The 21,394-nt window shown below is 48.7% G+C and overlaps 1 protein-coding gene across 2 annotated transcripts in view; it reads left to right on the top strand.

Moving 5' to 3' along the window:
• MYO5B (myosin VB) overlaps positions 1-21,394 on the top strand; it is a 334,782-nt gene that overhangs the window by 238,799 nt on the left and 74,589 nt on the right. For both annotated transcript variants that reach the window (XM_027526146.1, XM_027526145.1), the window contains exons 13-16: positions 6,788-6,910; positions 7,849-7,932; positions 16,978-17,118; positions 17,983-18,080. In XM_027526146.1, coding sequence (XP_027381947.1) covers positions 6,788-6,910; positions 7,849-7,932; positions 16,978-17,118; positions 17,983-18,080 — 446 coding nt within the window. The remainder of the gene's footprint in view (positions 1-6,787; positions 6,911-7,848; positions 7,933-16,977; positions 17,119-17,982; positions 18,081-21,394) is intronic.

The raw sequence follows: 21,394 nt of genomic DNA, 5'->3' as shown, positions 1-21,394 counted from the left end.
GCTGTCTCCTGACCGGGTCCAGCCTGCTCTCGTGAGAGCTGACTGAATACCTGCTGTCTCCTGACCGGGTCCAGCCTGCTCTCGTGAGAGCTGACTGAATACCTGCTGTCTCCTGACCGGGTCCAGCCTGCTCTCGTGAGAGCTGACTGAATACCTGCTGTCCCCTGACCTGGTCCAGCCTGCTCTCATGAGAGCTGACTTTGGATGAAGACCAAGGCCTTGTGGTTTCTCCAGATGCAGCCCCAGGGTGGCTGGCTGTGAGCAGCTTGAGAGCCTGTGGTGGACGGAGGGCAAGCGGCTCCTACAGTCATCTGCCTGACAAACCCCAGGTTCCCTTCAGTGAGCCTCTGAGGGGTCAGGCGAACAACAAGATCATCTCCTGAGCTGACGGGGAAATGGAAACACTGAGATGAGAGGGCAGGGGTGGGGGGAGTGCCCCCAGAGCGGCTGTGTGAGCAGGGGTCACATGAGGGGAGAGGTGCCCTGGGCACAGGGAATGTCGTGTTTGCAGAGCCTGAGATGGTCTGGTTTGTCCCGGGCCTGTGGTGGTGGCCGGCGAGGGTGGGAAGTAGGAACCATTGAGAATGGGAGACTTGGCCTCGCCTGCCCAGAGAAGGTGTCTGGGGGATGGAAGGGAGTGAAGAGGGGGAGAGACACAATCGGATGTGACTGACTTTTCAGCAGGGCTCCCTGAGAACCGTGAAAGGTAAGCTGGAGAGAGACCGTGGAGTCAGCAGAGCAATGGCCACACTGCAGTTGTACGGCCAGGAGATGCCGAGAGCTTTTGGCTGAGGAGGGAGGCAGCGGGTGAGGGCCTCCATGGCCCCGCACGTGACAGCCAGTTGTTGGTTGGAGCAGTTTCTAGGGACTTGTCTGGGCAGAAGTCTGACTTGGGTAACACGAGGAGCGAATAGGAGTGAGGCAGTGGAGGGGGTGAGTCTGAACTCCTGAGGAGGAGCTGAGAGAGAGGGAGGGCTGGAGAGGATTCAGGAGAGGGCAGATGGGCCACTCCTGGTACCCAGGAGGCAGGGGTGTGTGCTCGGGAGGCCGACCAGGAGGAGAAGTGCTCCCTACCCTGAGGAGGGTCCCAGGCGTTGTGGTCTGATGAGTCTCTGAATGTAGAGCGGGAATGTGAGGTTTCCTGCTTGGCAGCCTGCTTCCCTGTGACGGAGGAGATGGGGCATCTGCTGAGAGGCAGCAGGGTTAGAAGTTCGAGGAGAACAGAGGAGGTGGGGACAGGCTGCCCTCCAGGGAGGGACGAGGAATACCAAGTGCAGAGATGTGAGGTCCGAGACCATCAGAGACTGAGATGTATTTAGGTGCTGTCAAGGCACGGTCGAAGTCCCCTTCGATCTGGGCACAGCGTCTTAATCTACAGAAGTGCTGTTCACTCTAGAATTCAATTTTGTTTTTTGGCACTAAGTTATACTCAATTACCAGCAGAAGTTGATGAAGGGAAGGGAAGTTGGTGTGTGATCTCAGCCAGCCACCCAGGTCTGGGAAAGGACAAAATGGGTGGCTGGGTTGGTCTCAGTTCAGTTCACTTCAGTTCCTCAGTCGTGTCTGACTCTTTGCAACCCCATGGTCTGCAGCAAACCAGGCCTCCCTATCCATCACCAACTCCCAGAGTTTACTAAACTCAGGTCCATCAAGTTGGTGATGCCATCCAACCTTCTTATCCTCTGTCGTCCCCTTCTTCTCTTGCCTTCAGTCTTTCCCAACATCAGGGTCTTTTCTAGTGAGTCAGTTCTTTGCATTAAGTGGCCAAAGTATTGGAGTTTCAGCTTTAGCATCAGTCCTTCCAATGAATATTCAGGACTGATTTCCTTTAGGATTGACTGGTTTGATCTTCTTGCTGTCCAAGGACTCTCAAGAGTCTTCTCCAACACCACAGTTCAAAAGCATTAATTCTTCAGCGCTCAGCTTTCTGTATAGTCCAACTCCTCACATCCATAGATGACTACTGGAAAAACCATAGCTTTGACTAGATAGACCTTTGTTGGCAAAGTAATGTCTCTGCTTTTTAATATGCTGTCTAGCTTGGTCATAGCTTTTCTTCTATGAATTAAATTAAGAGCAAGCATCACTTAATTTTATGGCTGCAGTCACCATCTTCTGGAGAAGGCAATGGCACCGTTAAGAGTCAGACACGACTGAGCGACTTCACTTTGACTTTTCACTTCCATGCATTGGAGAAGGAAATGGCAACCCACTCCAGTGTTCTTGCCTGGAGAATCCCAGGGATGGCGGAGCCTGGTGGACTGCCATCTATGGGGTCGCACAGAGTCGGACACAACTGAAGCGACTTAGCAGCAACAGCAGCAGCAGTCACCATCTTCAGTGATTTTGGAGCCCAAGAAAGTAAAGTGTCTAACCGTTTCCATTGTTTCCCCATCTATTTGTCATGAAGTGATAGGACCAGATGCCATGATCTTAGTTTTCTGAATGTTGAGTTTTAAGCCAACTTTTTCACTCTCCTCTTTCACTTTCATCAAGAGGCTCTTTGGTTCTTCTTTACTTTCTGCCATAAGGGTGGTGTCATCTGTGTTTCTGAGGTTATTGATATTTCTCCCGGCAATCTTGATTCCAGCCTGTGCTTCATCCAGCCCAGCATTTCTCATGATATATTCTGCATAGAAGTTAAATAAGCAGGGTGACAATATACAGCCTTGACTTACTCCTTTCCTGATTTGGAACCAGTCTGTTGTTCCATGTCTGGTTCTAACTGTTGCTTCTTGACCGGCATACAGATTTCTCAAGAGGCAGGTCAGGTGGTCCTGGTATTCCCATCTCTTTAAGAATTTTCCACAGTTTATTGTGATCCACACAGTCAAAGGCTTTGGCGTAGTCCGTAAAGCAGAAATAGATGTTTTTCTGGAACTCTCTTGCTTTTTCAATGATCTAGTGGATGTTGGCGGTTTGATCTCTGGTCCCTCTGCCATTTCTAAATCCAACTTGAACACCTGGAAATTCACAGTTCATGTACTGTTGAAGCCTGGCTTGGAGAATTTTGAGCATTACTTTGCTAACGTGTGAGATGGGTGCAACTGTGCGGTAGTTTGAGCATTCTTTGGCATTGCCTTTCTTTGGGATTGGAATGAAAATTGACCTTTTCCAGTCCTGTGGCTGCTGATGAGTTTTCCAAATTGTCTGGTATATTGAGTGCAGCACTTTCACAGCATCATCTTTTAGGATTTTAAATGGCTCAACTGGAATTCCATCACCTCCACTAGCTTTGTTCACAGTGACGCTTGCTAAGGCCCACTTGACTTCATGTTCCAGGATGTCTGGCTCTAGGTGGGTGATTACACCATCATGATTATCTGGGTCATGAAGATCTTTTTTGTATAGTTCTTATGTGTATTCTTGCCACCTCTTCTTAATATCTTCTGCTTCTGGGTTGGTCTGGAATTAGTATTTTGCTGAGCATGCGAAAGGGGTGTTTTGTGAAGGTGGGAAAGTGAAGGAGGAGACGGCTGTCAGGTGGGGAGGAAGGAGCCACTTCTGCCTGGAGCTGTTAGGACAGCAGAGTCCTGGAGGCCCAGCTATCACAGGAGGATTCAGGGCTGGTGTGGGCAGGGCCACTGAGAGGTCACCAGGGGTGGGAGTCATCAGGGAGCCCGCAGAGGTCTGGGATGTTGCAAGATGGTGGCCAGGAAGGCTGTCTTGCTGGCACAGGCCCGGGAAGATGGGGACAAGAAACAGCCATGGGATAACTGACTTTGGGCTCCTTATCAACCAGATCTTGTCAGCTGCTGGGCTGGGGCAGGCTTTAGCTCCAGGCAATGTCTCAGGCCAGTGATGGCAGCCAGACATAGTTTCCTACAAGGGTTCCAGGAGTACCTTGGTGAAAAGCTGTCCTGGGTCACAGGTTTTATACCCCAGGCTGTTGGGGATGAGGGACTTAGTAAGTCCAAGGATTATTTCATTCCCCACCCCCCAGTTTTTTCTGTTTTATTTCAGTAGCAAAGAGTAAAATGAGGTTTAATATATTTTAACAGCTTTATTAAGATAGAATTAATGAACCATTCAACTCTGTATTTAAAATACACAAGTCAGTGGGTTTTTTGGGTTTTTTTTTTTTTTTTTTGGTGTATTCAGAGCTGTGCAACCATGAATTTCAGAACATTTTCATCATCCCCTAAAGATATACATTAGCAGTAATTCTGCATTCCTCCACAGCCCTAGGCAACCACAAATCTACTTCTTATCTCTACAACACTTGCCAATTTGAGACGTTTCATCTAGATGTGGCCTTCACCTTTGGTGTGACCAGTGGCCCCAGAGCAGGTCAGAGGGATTCACCTCCTGAGGGACAGTGCCCACCTAGATGAAGGCAGAGCTGGAGTCCAGGCTCCTGGCTCGGTGCCTTGGGAGAGCAAGAAAGCGTGCATGAAGCTGCTGGCAGATACTTTTTTTTTTTTTTTTAAGGATTTGATTTGCTGCATATTCCAGCACTACTGATAACCGCAATCTAGATTTTATCAAAATACAAGATTTGCTTGCTGTCTCCAATGCCTGTTTTAAATCTACTTATTGAAAAGATTTTTGGAAATGACTGCTTCCCACCTAACCGTGCCTTTGTGGCTGGCTCCTTTAAAACTCTGTCATCAGGCAGGGAAGCCCAAACAGTGAGGAACACATCAACCAACCAGCCTGTCCTGGCTTGAACCCCAGCTCTGCTGCTTGCCAGCTGTGTGACCTTGGGCAAGTTAGCTAACTGCTCTGTTTCTTCACCTGTAAAATGTGTATAGTAGCTTCCCTGGTGGCTCAGATGGTGAAAAATCTGCCTGCAATGCAGGAGACCCAGGTTCAGTCCGTGGGTCGGGAAGATCCCCGGAGAAGGAAATGGCTACGCATGCCTGTACCCTTGGCTGGAGAAGCCCATGGACTGAGGAGCCTGGTGGGCTACACTCCATGGGCTTTGCAGAGAGTTGGACATGACTGAGAAACTAATACCTAGTTCACAGGATTGAATGAGTTAATATACCAAAAATGTATAGAAAACTGCCTGGCAATAAGCTCTCTGGACACTTGCTTTTAGCATTATCTGAGATTCTTCATTCCTGTGAATTTCTGCTTGCCTTCATTTTTAGTCAAGGATGAGAGTGAGAACAGAGACCAACCCTCGTCAGGAAATATGTTTACATATGACCTTGGTTTCGGGCCTCGCTTAACTCATTGATTCACGTGAGTCTGATTTAGGGAATATGTAGATTATGAAATCTGCTGAGAAGTCCAGTTTCATGGACAAAACGAGCTGGATACTGGCAAATGCAGGTGCTGACCCGGGTGGGACTTCTCATCGTGGTCCCGCCCTTCCTGCCCTGTCTGCCCCGGGGCTGCCAGGTCTGGGTTATTTTGCTTCTCTTCTCCAGCTTTGCCTCCTGGGAGCTCAGCCAGGTTGGCCTCCTGCTTCCCCCCCACCTGGTGTTTCTGAACACAAGCTGCTTGGAGACAAATATGAAACAATATATTTTAAAATGCTGAATTAAATATATTTTATTTTGTCTGCCCAACACAATTAATAGCCTCCTTGAGGAAAAAGTTTTCTTAAAAATCCTATGGCACTTAACACTGGATATTCAGTACCAATTACACCAAGTTGAATATTGAGAAAAATCTGTTTGGTTACAAAGTATTTGAGAAATTTGTTTTCAAGTGGGTAAGCAATTTTTCACATGCACAGGTTTTATTAATTTACTAAACAAAGCCCTTTTTAAATGGCTAGTGGAAGGGTCACCTTCAGCCCTGCCTGATCCACATGTACAGTCTAAGCTAATGAACGGGCAAGGCAGTTGGTGGCCCGTAGCTGAGGAAGGGGTGTGTGCAGTGATGCTCAAGAATGAAGGAGGGGTACCCTCACATTCGACAAGGTGCCATCATCTTCGATCATTTGAGAGGTTGGCAGAGTGGCTCTGTGCTTTGTTTTTAGCAAAGCACGATGCGTTTTCACTTTCGAAGCTATCTCTAAAGATATGGAAAGAGGCTGCTTTTCAAATCCTTAATGGAGTGAAATCTCTAAATGTAAATTTGAGGGAGGTAGAGATTAGTACTGCATAGTTCAGTCACTAGGTACTTAACACCCAGTTTGTGGCTGGAACCCAGTTTTAAGGTTTTTGAGGGGCAGGAAAAAGACATATTTCTCAAGTGCAACAAACTTACAGTTTATAGAGACAAGACAAGACGCAAAAGCCAACTGACGAGCACTGTTGGACAGTGCGTGAGTAAGAACTCAACTGGAAGAATTCCAGAGTGGGATCGAGGGTGATCAAGAAAGGCTTGAGAAAAGGACTTGAGCTGAGCCTGGACACTGGTGTTCAGATGAGACAGGGCGAGCTATCCTGCTGCAGGAGTTGGCCTGAGGGAACAGGAGCTCGGACTAGAGATGGGGTGATGTGTTCATGACCCTGAAGTCACTGGCCCCACCAGAACGAAAAAGCATCTTGAGATTTGTCCCGTGAGTTGTGATTCTGCTCTTGTAACCTTCGCCTCCACCCTCGTCCTCTCCCAGCTCTTCCAGCATCTGCCAACCGGCAGGTTCCCTGAGGCTCAGTGCACGCCTGTAGACACCACAGGAGCCAGCACGCAGGGCATGTTGAGAGCGTGCAGTGTGGGATCCCAGGTGTCCATGGTTGAGTCTGCTTTCCACATCCTGTTAGGGTCCAGGTCTGAGTGCTGAATCCAGCCTCATTGAGGTCAACTTCCTGGCAGACTCCATCACCCTGCCTCCACTGTTGACTTCCTTTTTCCTCTTTGCAAAACCCCTGATTTTGTGAATCCACAGGTCCCCAAAGGAACCGACCAGAACTGGACTCAGAAGCTCTATGACAGGCACTCTGGCAGCCAACACTTCCAGAAACCCCGCATGTCCAACAACGCCTTCATTGTCATCCACTTTGCAGATAAGGTGGGTCTTCTCATGGTGGGCTCAGCACTCCGAGAGCCCCACCTTCAGGGGACTTCGGGTTCTTGGGCTAAGAGGGAGTTGACCTTTGAAGTCAGATAAGTGGCCAGGAGTCTCTTGGGTGGGGCCTTGTCTAGCCTCCTGGAGCCTGAGAGAGGAAAGAGCGGTTCCTTCTCCACGTGGCTCATTTCCCAGCAGCTGGTGTAGACTTAGAATTTCTCCATGTGGATTGTGTTCCATATGTACTAGCCCAGTGCTTCTCAAATTTCCATGTGCATGTACATCACCAGGTCTTGCTCAAAGGCAAGTTCTAATTCAGTAGATCTGTCGTGAGGCTGACAAGCTGCATTTAGAGCACCCAAAGGAAGCCTTCTGTCCAAGGCAATCTTATGGGAACTCCTTTTTGAATCAATGTGTTATTTGCTCCTTCATGTTTGAAACAATGTGTTATTTGCTCTGTCCTGTCTGACTCTTTGCAACCCCATGGACTATACCCCACCAGGCTCCTCTGTCCATGGAATTCTCCAGGCAAGAATACTGGAGTGGGTAGCCATTCCCTTACTCCAGGGGATCTTCCCAACCCAGGGATCGAACCCAGCTCTCTTGCCTGCATTGCAAGCAGATTCTTTACTGTCTGAGCTGCCAGGGAAGCCCAGAACAATGTTGTTATTGTTCAGTGGCTCAGTTGTGTCTCACTCTTTGCAACCCCATGGACTGCAGAAGAATGTGGTTTTCCACAAAATGAATATTCAACTTCCTGTCTATACATCTCGGTACATGTTGGGTTTGCATTTTAGATGAGAGCATCCGTGGGTTTCCCATGTACACACAGCTCTTTCAGAAGACGCTGTGGACGAGATGAAACCAGTGGAGATACTGCTGAGGGCCCCGGGTCACGCAGGAGCACTAACTACCCTTTCTGTTTCTGGCCATGCCCCCAGGTGGAGTATCTTTCAGATGGTTTTCTGGAGAAAAACAGAGATACCGTGTACGAAGAACAGATCAACATCCTGAAGGCCAGCAAGGTAAAGAGCTCCGGAAGTGGAGAAACAGAAGCGGAGCAGCCAGGCCAGAGCCGGGCAGGGTGTGGTCAGTGCCAGCCCCAGTCTGGATCATGCTCGGGGGTCGGGGGTGAGGGGCCTGCCAGTCATTTCGTCTGAGAATTTGAGGATGGCCTGATGAAAGGAAGGAAGCAGGGGATGGCAGAGGCAACTGGGAAAGGTACCAGCTAGTGGAAGGATGTGGGAAGGGGTCCAGTCTGAAGGGATCATGGTGAGTCTAACTGTGGACACGTTGCACGCGTCCGTCATGTCGTTCGTCTTCCGTCTCCTTGGAGCAGATGTAAAAGTACTTAAACTCCTTCAGATCCTAGTTTCAGCCCCTTTGATTTCTGCTTAGCAGTCTGTGGAACCTCCCTACAGCCAGAAACATAAATGGAGCAGTAGGATTCAGGGGACCCTTACATCTACAGTTCGGGAATGTTGCTTTCTAGGATCTCCAAAATTTCAGTTGTTTCCTTCTCATGAGCATAACAAAAAGGTAGCAAATATTGTGTCCATTCTACAGGTAGAAGGACCAAAGTACCGACTGACCTAAACACATTTATTAAGCACCTACCTGGTGAAGCATGGCCCTGATATACCTGTAGGCATTTACATTCTGTTACGGGCTGGGGGTGGGCAGGTGAACAAGCCTATAGTAACTGAAGGGAGAGGCAGCCTGGGCTGGGGCAGCACGAGCCCTGCTTGTCCTGAGAGCCCCCTTGCTGATGCTTGGAGGCAGGCGCCGATGCTGGCCACAGCCCTTCAGAGAAAGCCCAGGAGAGGACCCTCCAGGAGTTCAGAGGCTGTCTTCCCCGACCGCGTGACTCCACACTCACTGCGGAGGCCTGATAACACTGCAGGTAGCAGATTAATTTCTCTTTGTGATAACCTGTAGTTGAATGCCATAGGGCTGAGGTGATGGAATGCAGAAAATACACCCTGGGGATGGACCCAGGCATCTAGAGGCAGGTAAATCACGTGGCCCTGAGGCCAGGGTTTTAGGGAGGATTTGGGTCGTTACCAGCAATGTGGGCAGCCCAGGGCAAACCCCGGCTCGTGTCATCTCCCCATATCTAGAGAATTAGTCATCACTGAGACAAACTTGCTTTGGATAAATGTGCACGTCAATGCGAAATTAACCCCTCGCCTTGCCAAGTGTCCAGCCCTCTAGTCCATGGTGGTTAACGTGACTTTTTCCATTCTTTGCAAGAAAGGCGAGGGATGGGAGGGGAACCACAGTGAGAGAGTAGAAGTGGACGATTTGAGCCCCGAGGAGCACGTTTCCTCGTCCTGTGTGTCTTAGAAGTAGAGGCCTGTGACCTCCTGTTCCTGTGACAGTGGCCCTAGAGGGCTAAGAAACTTTATTGTGACAGGCTTCTCCTGTCGGGGAGGAGCATCAGTGAGGGACCGCGGGGGAGTGTCAAGAACTTTCCGTTAAGTGCAGTCTGATTCTGCCATTGATTTTTGTCTTAGTCTGAGTGTCTCTCGGGGATCCCAGTATCTAGAAGGGATCTAGAAGGGAATCTCTCACACTATTGTCTCCAACAGATTATCTGTTATTAGCCACTGAGATTTTTTTTCCCCTTATTTTTATTTAACAAACTTTATTAAACATTTGTGTGATATATAGTGGTAACAAGTACGTGTAGTTAACCTCACAGAACTTACAGTCAAGTGAAAAGATGCACAGTTTGATCGTAAGTTTTGGTGATGCTGTGAAGGTCAGGAAGAAGGTTCTGTGGAAAAGAATAATAGGAATGTACTGGGAGTTGCCATAGTCACCACCAAATTGAACCATTTGCTAGGAAGACTCTCAGCCATAGTGCTCATGGCTATGATTTATTACAGCAAATGGATATAAGGCACATCAGCAAGGGAGACGGTGCCTGGGGTGATGGCCATGGAAACCAGGTGTGAGCTTCGGGAGTCCTCCGCCAGGGGAGGACGGAGAGTCCTGCTGAATGTGCTTCTTTCCACCGCAGTGCCTTGTGATGCCTGCTGCCACTGCTGGGTCACTTCCGTCGTGTCCCACGCGTCCTCTGTGCAGCCCCATGGACTGTAGCCCGCCAGGCTCCGCTGTCCGTGGGACTCTCCAGCAAGAATACTGGAGTGTTTGGCCATTCCCTTCTCCAGGGGATCTTCCCGACCCAGGGATCAAACCCGTGTCTCTCATGTCTCCTGCACTGGCAAGCGGGTTCTTCACCACTAGCGCCCCCTGGGAAGCTCGTGATGATCCCTGGCAACTATTTACCAGAGCAGCTCACCTGAGCCTGGGCATTCAGGGTTCCCTACTGGTAGTCAGTGGTGTTGGCACCCTTTGCCTAGCAGGTACCAGTTCCAGACTCGAAGCAGGAAAGCAGGTTGGCTCAGCAAAAACAACATTGTTGGTGTAAACAGTTTAGGCTCAGTGAACCATTCTTAGGAACTGCAAAAGACGCCCCCTCCAAATCCACGTTTCCAGACACCAGCCAAGCATGTGTCTTGTGAGCAGGCCTCTCTAGGATGGCAGTCTCAGGCCTGGTGTTTATTCTTTTCTAAACAGGTGTATCATTTTAGATACGGTGTACTAGATTTTTATTAGAATTGAAATATAGGCTCATAAAAATTCAAATAGTTTAGAAATATATAAAATAGAAGTATTCTCTCCCACTCCTGACCTACCTTTTCATGCATTCCCACTCTGATAATACAAGCATCCTGGTACATCTTTTTAAAATTGAAATGAATGGCATTATATACAGTCCTCTCTCATTTTTCACTTACCATTATCTCTTGACCATTTTTCATATAAGTACATACCTACTTCTTTTCCTTTTTTAAACAATTGTTGGTATTTTGCTAACTCAAATAACACTGCAAGGAATGCCCTTTACATATATCTTTGCTTGCTTGTATAGTTGTGTCTGCCTGTAAATTATTAGAAATGGAATTGACAGTTCAAAGAGTATGCACTTCAAAAGTCTAGCAGCATTGCTAAATTGGAGTGTAAAATAGTTCTGTGATCTACTCTTAAAAGGTTTGTTGTTCTTGTTTAGTCACTAAGCTGTCAGACTTTCTGCAACCCCATGGACTGTAACCTATCAGGCTCCTCTGTCCATGGGATTTCCCAGGCAAGAATACTGGAGTGGGTTGCCATTTGCTTCCTCCAGAGGATCTTCTCCACCCCAGGAAGCAAGCTCACGTCTCCTGCATTGCAGGCAGATTCTTTACTGCTGAGCTACCAGGGAAGCCCACTCTTAAAAGGTACCAACTCCCTTCTCTTCACTGTCCACCTACCACAACTCTAGCCTTCCCCTTCACCAGCTAACATTTCTAAAGAAACCAAAGACCTTGTTGCCAGGCCCTCCTGCTCCCATCCCAGCAAACCCTCAGAGATGCTGTGATGATGACCAACAGCCCTTAACGATTGAACTGAGAGGGGCTCCCCAGACCCCAGTAGGTGGAGAGCTGAGAATGCTCCACCCTGGACTCCTTCCAGCCCATTTCAGACATCCCAGGAGATGGAAAACAGAGATCAACAGTATGTCACTATAAACCTACAGATGGGATCTCTGCAGACTACAGCTGCCAATCAGAGCGATTAGAAATGTGCTTTAAATCATTCGGACAGGTGGACACCACTGGCAGCGTCTGTTGTAGCATTTTTAAAGCTCATAGTTCATTGAGCCTCTATCATTTTCTTTAAATTTTTTTTCACAGCGGTCCCACAGAGTTTATGTTTCTAGGATACACTTAAAGCAGAGAGAAAAATAAAAGACCTGGAAAGATACAAGCCTATGGTATCCAGTTAATGCCCACCTTTTTACTGGTTTTCTTCTCACTAAGCATAACTCTTACATCTGGTAGGCAAATTCATGGTTTTACTTAAAGTATTTTTATTTGGAGAGAGACCTATTAGCTTTTTCCTTTTGTGTGGCATCCTTGGTAAGAAATGAACAAATCAGTGTGAAAAACTAGTCAGGATGGGATGGAAGATAACCACGAACCCTGCCAGCCAAAAGGCTGTTGAAGAGCTCCCACCAAGAGCAGTGAAATAAAACGGTGTTAATGAGAATGTAATTAGTAAAGCCAGTTACGCTGCCTAAGAGGCTATAATACAGCTAATTGCTTCCTCAGCTATCAGAAAGCTATAAATAGAGATTTAAGTAGAGAGATGCCTCTTTTAAAACATGACTTCAGGTTAACAGACTGATTTGTTTTAGATTCTAAAGATGGAGGGTTTTCCTTCTTAGTGTTTATTGTAAAAAGTGATAAAATTTATAAATCAGGGTGGGGGGAATCTTGAAGGGACGATTTTTTCTTCTGGAGATTTCCTATTCCAGAGCCCCACAGAGTTCAGGTCAGAGAGCTGGGCAGTGGGTCCAGGGTACATGCCGGCAGGTGCTGGAAAGCAAGGGCCATTCTGGGCCATGTTCCCAGGCAGACCCTGCTGGTACCGTTTCCACAGCATCCACGTGGACGGGATCTCAAGACCAGTGTGGTCCTGAGGCCAGGCAGACCATATGAGCCCAGACTGCCTACCCTGGGCTGCGACTGTGTCTCTGAGGTCCAAGAGTCAGGATGCTCTGACAAGGTCCAAACACCATCTCCCCCCGCCCCCCCACGTCTCCTTGCTCCCTCAGCTTCAGCGCATCAGGGGTGACGACTCATGCATTCCATTGCTTTCTACATGGCTAGCTTCCTTCCAGGGTACACACACGTTTCATTTTGAGCAAGCACATTTGCTTTACATTTTTAAAAAGTTGTTATATAATAGCTTTTGAGTCATCATACTATGTAACATTAGCTTTGAAGTGTTTTTGGAGGCCTTCCTGTTTAAAATCAGTTTCTGCTGGTAGTTATAAAGCCTCCCCCAATACTTAGAATAAATAGATAACTGTGTAAGATAGAACTTTAGTCAGGAAAACATGATCGTTCTCGGCAATACAGGAAGGTCCTGCTTCTTGAAAAAAAAGTGCTGAGACTTTTCCTCCAAATACCCTTTAAAACCCCTTTAAACAGAGTCAGTTCAGTTCAGTTGCTCAGTCGTGTCCGACTCTTTGTGACCCCATGGACTGCAGCAGCCAGGCCTCCTGTCCATCGTTAACTCCCAGAGTTTACTCAAACCCATGTCCATTGAGTCGGTGATGCCATCCAACCATCTCATCCTCTGTTGTCCCCTTCTCCTCCTGCCTTCAATCTTTCCCAGCATCAGAGTCTTTTCAGATGAGTCAGTTATTCACATCAGGTGGTCAAAGTATTGGAGTTTCAGCTTCAGCATCAGTCCTTCCAATAAATATTAAACAGGGTATTTCTTACCTAAAAGTTCAAAAATTGTTTCCACCTGGAGGGTAGCATTTACCATATATAAGAATGGATGGAAAAGAAAATGTGTTTGTTATTATGTTTACAGCCAGAGCTTCTAAAGATAAGACTCGAAGCTAGAGATTCCAATCAAATGGTTATTGTAGTGTGTCTTATTTTAGTATCACATGTCTGCTTTCAAGAAAAGATAGTGTTCATATAAACGGAAGTGAATAGCTGTGATTTCCAAGGTAACGGCTATGTATATACCTGTAATTGACATTTTTCTTAAACCCTCAAGTGGTCTTTAGAAAGTGTTTTCATATTTCTTTTAATCCCTTTTCAAACAGATCTGCCTCAGGCTTTTAAAATCTATATATAGACTTGAGTAGCAGAGAACACCAAAGTCAGTGCCTGCCGACACTGAAATAAGTGACATGCAGTATCAGGGAAGTGCTTGGTTTGTTTGAAGGTTTTATCTCAGTATTTTCAAGATTGAAGGGAGCAGGTTTTTAGAAAGGCCCAGGTGGATCCTGTTTCTGAGGACTGCCCTAAGGTGAATTATAGTGCTTCCATTCCTGGGCGGTCAGCTGGTAAATAGACTTTCTGGTTGTTTGAAAAGCAGAACTGGAGTTAGTTAATTAAAAACAACAACAAAACACAACTCTCTCTCACTCAGAAATGTGTTCCTTTTACATGAATCCATTTTCAAACAAGAGCTTGGTAACTACTTTTCGTTGAGACTTGGGTTTGTCTACAGTTGGGACACTCCGGGCACAAGGAGGTCCCTGTCTGGCCCAGTCCCTTGTCCTGGGGAGTGGGTTGGGGGTGGGGTGGTGCGGGATTTGCCTGGTCTTTTACTGTTGCCTGCAGCCTGAGGTTAATCGAGGTACCTCTTGGGCATTCCATCTTGTGGTTAAACTAGATGTGTCTGTGTGTTCACTGAGTTTGTAACGTCAGTTCTGAATAGAACATAGAGCCCACCCCTCCCCTCTAGTGTTAAGGTCCCAACACACTCATCTTCTCTGTCCCAGAGACCCGACCACTTCCAAATGCAGTCTCGATAGCCGGGACCTAACAACGAAAACATCGCTTTTATTTTATTTATTTATTTTTTCATTGCTTTTAAAATACAGTACAAATGCTCCAGGCTTGGTTGTGTTTGTTCCTCAATTATGGCGCAGTGCCTGAGTAGATTAAAATCTGCCTTGAACAGAAGTTTTCATTTTTTGTTCTTAACTTATAAATCCTTTAATATATCAAATAAATAAAAGGCATCGCTTTTCTGATGGCAGCAGGAGAAAGGGGCTTAAATTTTAAAATACTCTTATTATTGCATTCAATTTCAGAGTTCCTTCTGTGATTCTGATACGAGCTCCAGACCTCAGAAGTTACAGATTTTTCACAAAAAAAGCTACTATTAATGATTTCTATAAATTAGACTTTTCCAACGGTATAGTCATATTGTTGGTAACTTCTACCAAGACCCAAACATCTTGGAAGTCCACTTCTGAAAGTATGTGAGTTAGAATAATTTAATCAGTTTGGTATTATTCGGACTTGGCAGATGGAATCACTGATGTCTTAAGAATGTGAACCTGGCTTCAGACTCCCATCAGTCATTTCCTTGCGGACACTTCTAGGCGCCTTTCTGACTGGGCACATGACCCTTTCTCATGTGTGCCTTGGCTGTCTGGCACCGGTTTACAGAGGCCCCATGCCTGGGCTGACCTCTCCCACCTCCATCAGCCCCTCTATTCCTGCCACTGCCCCTGTTCTCAGTTAATATGTGTGATGGTGGCTCTCTGCCGTAGACAGTGAGGACCAACAAGTCTGTAAACAAGGGGCTACTGGTATGTAGGGGTTTTGGATGTAGAGAAAACTCTAAAACTGGCTGTGGGGTAGAGCGTGTTTGCAGAAGGATATGCCCGGAGGTGGGCACTAAGATTTGTAGATGACTACAGTGACCCAGGAGAGCACTCAGGTGGGCCTGAACTGGGACAGGGGCATTCTGGTTGATCGAGAAAGGACGCTGAGGCTTAACCGTGGACAGACTAGGTGGTTGATTAGGATGAGAGGTAGGGTGGTGGCAGGATCTCTAATCTAAACTTGGGAAGACAGCTGGTGGTAGTGCTTTGGGCTGTGTTGAACTCGGAGCTTCCAGCGGAACACCAAGAGTGAGGAGGAGGGTATTGAGCAGAGGGTTGGAACTGTGGATCGCCGTCGTGGAAGATCGAGATGGAGAGAGGGGCTTGAAGGGGATAGTTGAAGCCACGGGCACAAAGGACACTGTCCAGGGAATGAGTGTTAGAAGAGTTAAATGGCGACCATGTGGTTTTGGGGAATCTGCAACTCAGAGGAGAGAAGTACAGGAAGGTGGAGCGGTGAAAGGTGCTGGAAGAGAACACAGTGGGGAAAGCGGGCAGCGGGCAGGAGGAAAGTGGCGCGTGATGGAACAACATGCGTGGTGGCTTATGTTATAGCAAAGTGATAACGTATTATCTGAGCGGGAGGGGCACTGAGATCAGATTTCAGAGCCCCCAGAAGGCAGACTCGGACATTCAGAATTAGCAGGAGGAGATGGGAGACACCATTTTAATGGGAGTTATGGGAAGAAAGGTGCATGCATATGAGGAAGAAGAGCCTGGAGACTGAGCACAAGTGTTTGAGCCTCGTTGGGATGGGAGTGGCTCAGGGTTAGAGGGCGGGGCCCGGCTGCTCCTTTTGTCCCCTCCCCACCCACAGGCACAGGGTAGTGGCCTTCCAACCCTTGATCCTGTCCCCAGCATCTACTTCCCCAAGGGATGCTGGCACGACCAGTGCCTTGAGAGCTGGGACTGTGTCCCACCTGCCCCGTGCCTGGCCTGACCTTCACCCCAGTGTACACAGCGTGTTAACAGAGAGGTTATCTTACCTAGTCTCATAGCAACTCCATATAGCGAGTCTGTCCTTATCCCCATTTTACTGATGAAGAAATTAAGGCTTAAGTTAAATAACTTTACAAGATGCAGTAATAATAAGTGTGGAAAATTTTAAACAGCTTTATTAGACCATAGCTTCCTTCTACCACTCCAGAAGGGAAAGAAGTTTTGCCCATCTTTGTAGGTGAAGGTTATGTAAGATTGCCTGGGGAAATTGCTTTTTTCCCTTCCTTTCTTTAAAATATAATTCTTATACCCCAAGTTGACCCCAACTTATACCCCAAGTTGAAGTGTATAATTCAGCAGTTTGAGTATAGTCACCACAGCCATTACCATGGTAAATTCAAGAATATTTTCGTTACTCCAAGGAGAAACTCTGTTCCCATTAGCAGTCATTCCACTTTCCCCATTTCCTCAGCCCCCTGGCCAACTCTAAACTACCTTCTGTCCCTGGACATTTCTAGTAAGTGGAATCACACACTGTGTGGTCTGCTGTGTCTGACTTTTTCACTTGGTGTGTTTCCAAGGTCCAGGCAGGTTTTAGCATGCACGAGGATTTCATTCCTTTACACTGTTGAGCAATATTCCGTTGTGTGTATAATCACATTCTGTTTATCCGTTCAGCAGTTGATGGGCGTTTGGATTGTTCCTGCTTTGTAGCTACTAGGAATGATGCTGCCACAGACACTGGTGTGCAAGCGTTTGTGTGGACATGTGTCTCCAGTTCCCTCTGGCGTGTCTCGGAAGGCCACTTGGAAAGAGTGCAAGCAGCATAAAGTCCAAGAGCTCTTGTTCTCCATCTTCTTCCTCTGTTTGTTTCTAGTTCCCGCTGGTGGCTGACTTGTTCCATGATGGCAAAGACTCTGCTCCCACCGCCACCGCTTCTTCCAAGATCAACATTCGCTCCTCCAGACCCCCTGTGAAAGCCTCCAACAAGGAGCACAAGAAAACCGTGGGTTACCAGGTTAGCCCCCAGGCCCCGGAGCTGTGGAGCCTGGCACGTGAGGCAAGACTGCCTCTCTGGAGATGAAGGACGGAGGGGCAGAGTCAGAGGGGGGCCCGAGTGGCCTCGGTAACCACATCCCCAGCCCCAGCCTGGTCCTTCTGTGCCCTTTGAAGAAGGAAGGTGCAAAACCTTCACTAGAGGGAACTGGAAAGGGAGAGAGGGGAGGACTCCAGCCCCACGTTGAGTGTCTGATCCCTGTCAGGGGGGACTACATCGCAGGACCACAGACACCTGAGGGTGAGCCTGGAGGGCTAGGGGTGCAGTCTGGGAGAGCGGGATCAATAGCCTTGGGACCCGAAATTGAGAAACGGCTCCTGCTGTGGGCCTTGACGTCCAGCATGTCTCCCAGGAGAGCAGAGTGCCTGCTGAGCCACTGACCCTCATGCTTTGGTAGATGCCTGCTCTGGGTGCGTCTTGTAAGGCAGTAACTGCCAGCATGCCACCCGGGCACCCTGTATCAGGGCTGCAGGGCCTCCAGCCACGTGACGATCCCTCTCACAATCTTGGCCCTTGCTCGCCTCATCTCATCTGATCAGGGTGCTGAGTGAAACGCACCCAGAAGGTCTTTCCCCAGGTGCGTTGCAGAGCCTGTTGCTGGGATGCGGGAGGGTCTGGGGGTTGGCCACGCAGCCCAGCAGCGTCAGAGCTGGAGTCTGCCCCCAGGTCCCTGAGGGTCTCCCTGCCCTGCGTTAAAACAGTAATGAAGCGATAAGAGCATTGACAGCTCCCACCCCCAGTCTAGGGGTGCTCCTGGACGTTCGTGATTCACCACGAAAGGCTGAGGAGGAGTAGGTCACAGGGCGCTGACCTCTGTCTCCCCAGTTCCGCTCCTCCCTGCACCTGCTCATGGAGACACTGAACGCCACGACACCGCACTATGTCCGCTGCATCAAGCCCAACGACGAGAAGCTGCCCTTCCAGTGAGTGTCGCCTCGAAGGTCAGGGGCATGGGGCAGGCACAGCCCTGCGGGTCTGTGGTCCTCGGCGGGATGAGTGGCGGGTCCTGCAGCCCCGCCCCCCACCCCGGTGGTTTATGTGCCGAGTATGGACCCCAGCTGTCTGCTGTTTGGAGAACTGGGGGCCGTGAAGGGCCAGCTCCCCGATCTCACATTGCTTATAGTGATGGTTAAGGTGCCCACGAATCAGAGAGCTGGTTAGAAGTGTGCTGTTAAATGGGGACGTGAGTGTATCTCACAGCAGCTGCTCCATTCAGAGATGGGAGTGGTCAGGGAGGAAACGTAACCTCACGTGGTGCATCGAATGATGAGATGTGCAGACTGTCCAGTGTCTCACACCCCTCTCTTCTGGGCCTCCAGAACCATCCACACTTGTTCACTTTCCCCTCTCTGAGACCCACATTCTGCCACTACTCCTACCTTGACATTTTCCTTCCATTTCTGTCCCTACTCATATGGTTTGCTGCTGCTCCTGTTCAGTCGCTCAGTCATGTCCGGCTCTTTGTGACTCCGTGGACTGCAGCACGCCAGGCTTCCCTGTGCTTCACCATCTCCTGGAGTTTGCTCAAACTCAGATCCATTGAGACAGTGATGCCAACCAACTGTGGTTGACCTCGCCCAAATCTGACTCTTCAGCAAAGATTCTTTGGCATCTCTGTCGTCTCTGGGTTGTGCCGGATTCCACCTGGCATTTCTGCCGGTCTGCTGTGACTTTGTTGGCCTCCTCACACTGAACATGTCTGAAACCAGACTCATCCTCCCCGCCCCCCAGAATGGTTCCTGTTTATTTGGTCTCTGTCACAGTAAATGGCATAAGCATTTCCTGACATCTCATCCACCCACCAAACTTGGCTCTTCCAAACCAGAAACCTAAGGGTCCCTCTGGACCAGCACCGTCTAGTAGAACCTTCTGCCGTGATGAAATTGTTTGGTAAATCTGCAGTGATCTACATGGTCACACATGCCTACTGAGTTCTTGCAGTGTGGCTAGGGTGACTGAGACAGCGAAATCTTATTTTCATTTTAGTTACTTACAGGTGGCTAGTGGCTACCATATTGGGCAGCAGGGCCCTTACTCCCTAGGATCCAATCATGGTCAAAGTCCTGTGGAGTCCACCTGACAGTCTCTCCCGTGGTCTCCCATGTCCCTTCCTGCCACCGTGGCCCTGTCTCAGCGTCTCTCCATTTCTTGCCTGGAGTGCTGCCCTGCGCCTGCAGAATGCTCTCTCACTCACCCTGCGGCCTTTCCTCCTGCTCCCCTGAGCCTTCACACATGCTCTTCTCCCCATAGCCAAAGGAGGTACATTTTTCCATTTTCAAGCAATTCCTTCCCATCTTTCTGATTTCCTTTTTGGTCCTGGCATAATTTCTTTCTGTGAAATAATTTATTTTGGCAACTCTGACTCTCAGGATGAATATCTGAACTGCCTTCTGCATTTCATATTGGTTAATAAAGCTTGACTTCCACTCTCAGGGGCCTCGTCCTGGAAAAGGTTGGGAAGACAGTGTCGAATCAGCCTCCTCGGGAGCCGGCTGACTGTCCACTCTTCTCCTTTCCTCCAAGTTCCCGAGACATGCTCAGGAAATCCCCCTGTGTGGATCTGTTTACCAGACGCCTCCAGAAAAAGAGAGGCTGTTAGGAAAGCAGCGGGTGTGAAAGATGTAGATTACGTGTGAAGGACACGAGTGGTGCGCTGGGCCCGGGAGCGGAGCGTGTGGGGCTGCCACCAGCTCGGCCCGCAGCCGGCCTGACCTTGGGTGATGCATCTATCAGAACCGGGTGCCCACCATGTGCCAAGTTCTCATGCTGAGTCTCTCCTCCCACGTGAGAGAAGCCCCTGGGGACTCTCAAAGGGACATGCGAGTCCTAACAGCCCATTTTTCTAGGAGACTCCTTTACCTTCAGGACCAAAGTCTTCCTCCCAGTAGAGTGGGGGAGGTTACAGAACCAAGTCAGAAAGCCTGCGTTCTCAGCTACCACTTGTTTGGCTCATCCCAAGCGAGGCCCTCGCCGTCTTCGTTTCATTTCCCCATCTGTTAATTGTGGCTAAAAAAAAAAAAAAAATAGTTATCCTGATGAAAGACTTCAGCGAGATAATGAGGATTATTTATGACCAGTATAAAAATTTATGTCATGAAAATCTGTGATGTTATTGATAATTCTGGAAACAAAGTGCTGTATCCCTCCTCCCCCTCCCCTAAAGCCGGGTTTTCTCAGCCTCAGCACTGTGGGCATTTGGGCCAAGTAATGGTTTTCTGCAGGGCTGTCCCATGCACTGGAGGAGATGTAGCAGCTTCCCTGGCCTCTGCCCCCTAGATGCCAGTGACACCCCCACCACTGTGACAACTAACAGCATCTTTTAACGTTAATGTTCCTTGGCGGCAAAATTTTCCCCAGTGGAGACTGCTGTCCTGCACTAAATGCTTCTATTTGATAAAAAGTCTTTCCTTCTGCTTCTTCCTTTGTTCAGAAGCCATCTCTCCAGGGCACTGGGCTAGGACAGTGGAATCACGATGAATAAAGACATAGTCTCCTTCTTAAGGAGTTGTCAGCCCCAGATAGCTGGTGACAGCCTAAGAGTGACTGTCAATGGGTCTGTGGGAACGCAGCAATAAAGAGGCGAGAGAACAGGAAGTGTCCAGGGAGGAGGTGGCCCCGGGCAGGTGTGATCCTCTGAAGTGGGGATCATCGTCGGAGCAATCGGCCAGGTTTCCTGAAGGCCAGTGGGCTGGTCTCAGCAGTGGGTGGTCCTGAGTGCCTCAGGGTCCCGCGTGCACCTGCCCAGCACCGCAGAGCCCCAGGCAGTAGGTGGGAGCCTGCAGCCTTTTAGGCGGCAGATGACTGCGGAGGTGGAGCCAGGTCCCCACGTCCTTGAAGGGGGCTCACTCTGCGTCCACCTACAGCCGAGCTTCAGAACAGCCAGAAAGAAAAAGAACATTTATTCCTCATCCTGAATCATGGTGATTGATTCAGGGTCAGCTTAATTCTTTCTCCCTGAAGACTCCCTGATTACCCCCAGCCAACCCCAGCATCCTTCCCTCCAGTTTCTTTCAGTATTTTTACCACGTATATCACATAGTGCCTTGTGGTTTAATCAATCCCTGGGTAGGAAAGATCCCCTGGAGAAGGGCATGGTTACCCACTCCAGTATTCTTGCCTGGAGAATTCCACAGACAGAGGAGCCTGGTGGGCTACAGTCCGTGGAATCACAGAGAGTCAGACGCGACTGAGTGAATAACACTTGCATTTGCAGTTCGCTACCTCTATACATGTCTCC

Source organism: Bos indicus x Bos taurus, chromosome 24 (genome assembly GCF_003369695.1).
Source record: "Bos indicus x Bos taurus breed Angus x Brahman F1 hybrid chromosome 24, Bos_hybrid_MaternalHap_v2.0, whole genome shotgun sequence".
Classification (NCBI taxonomy): Eukaryota; Metazoa; Chordata; class Mammalia; order Artiodactyla; family Bovidae; genus Bos; species Bos indicus x Bos taurus.
The sequence above is the reverse complement of the archived record's forward strand: the minus strand, read 5'-3'. Positions and strand labels throughout refer to the sequence as shown.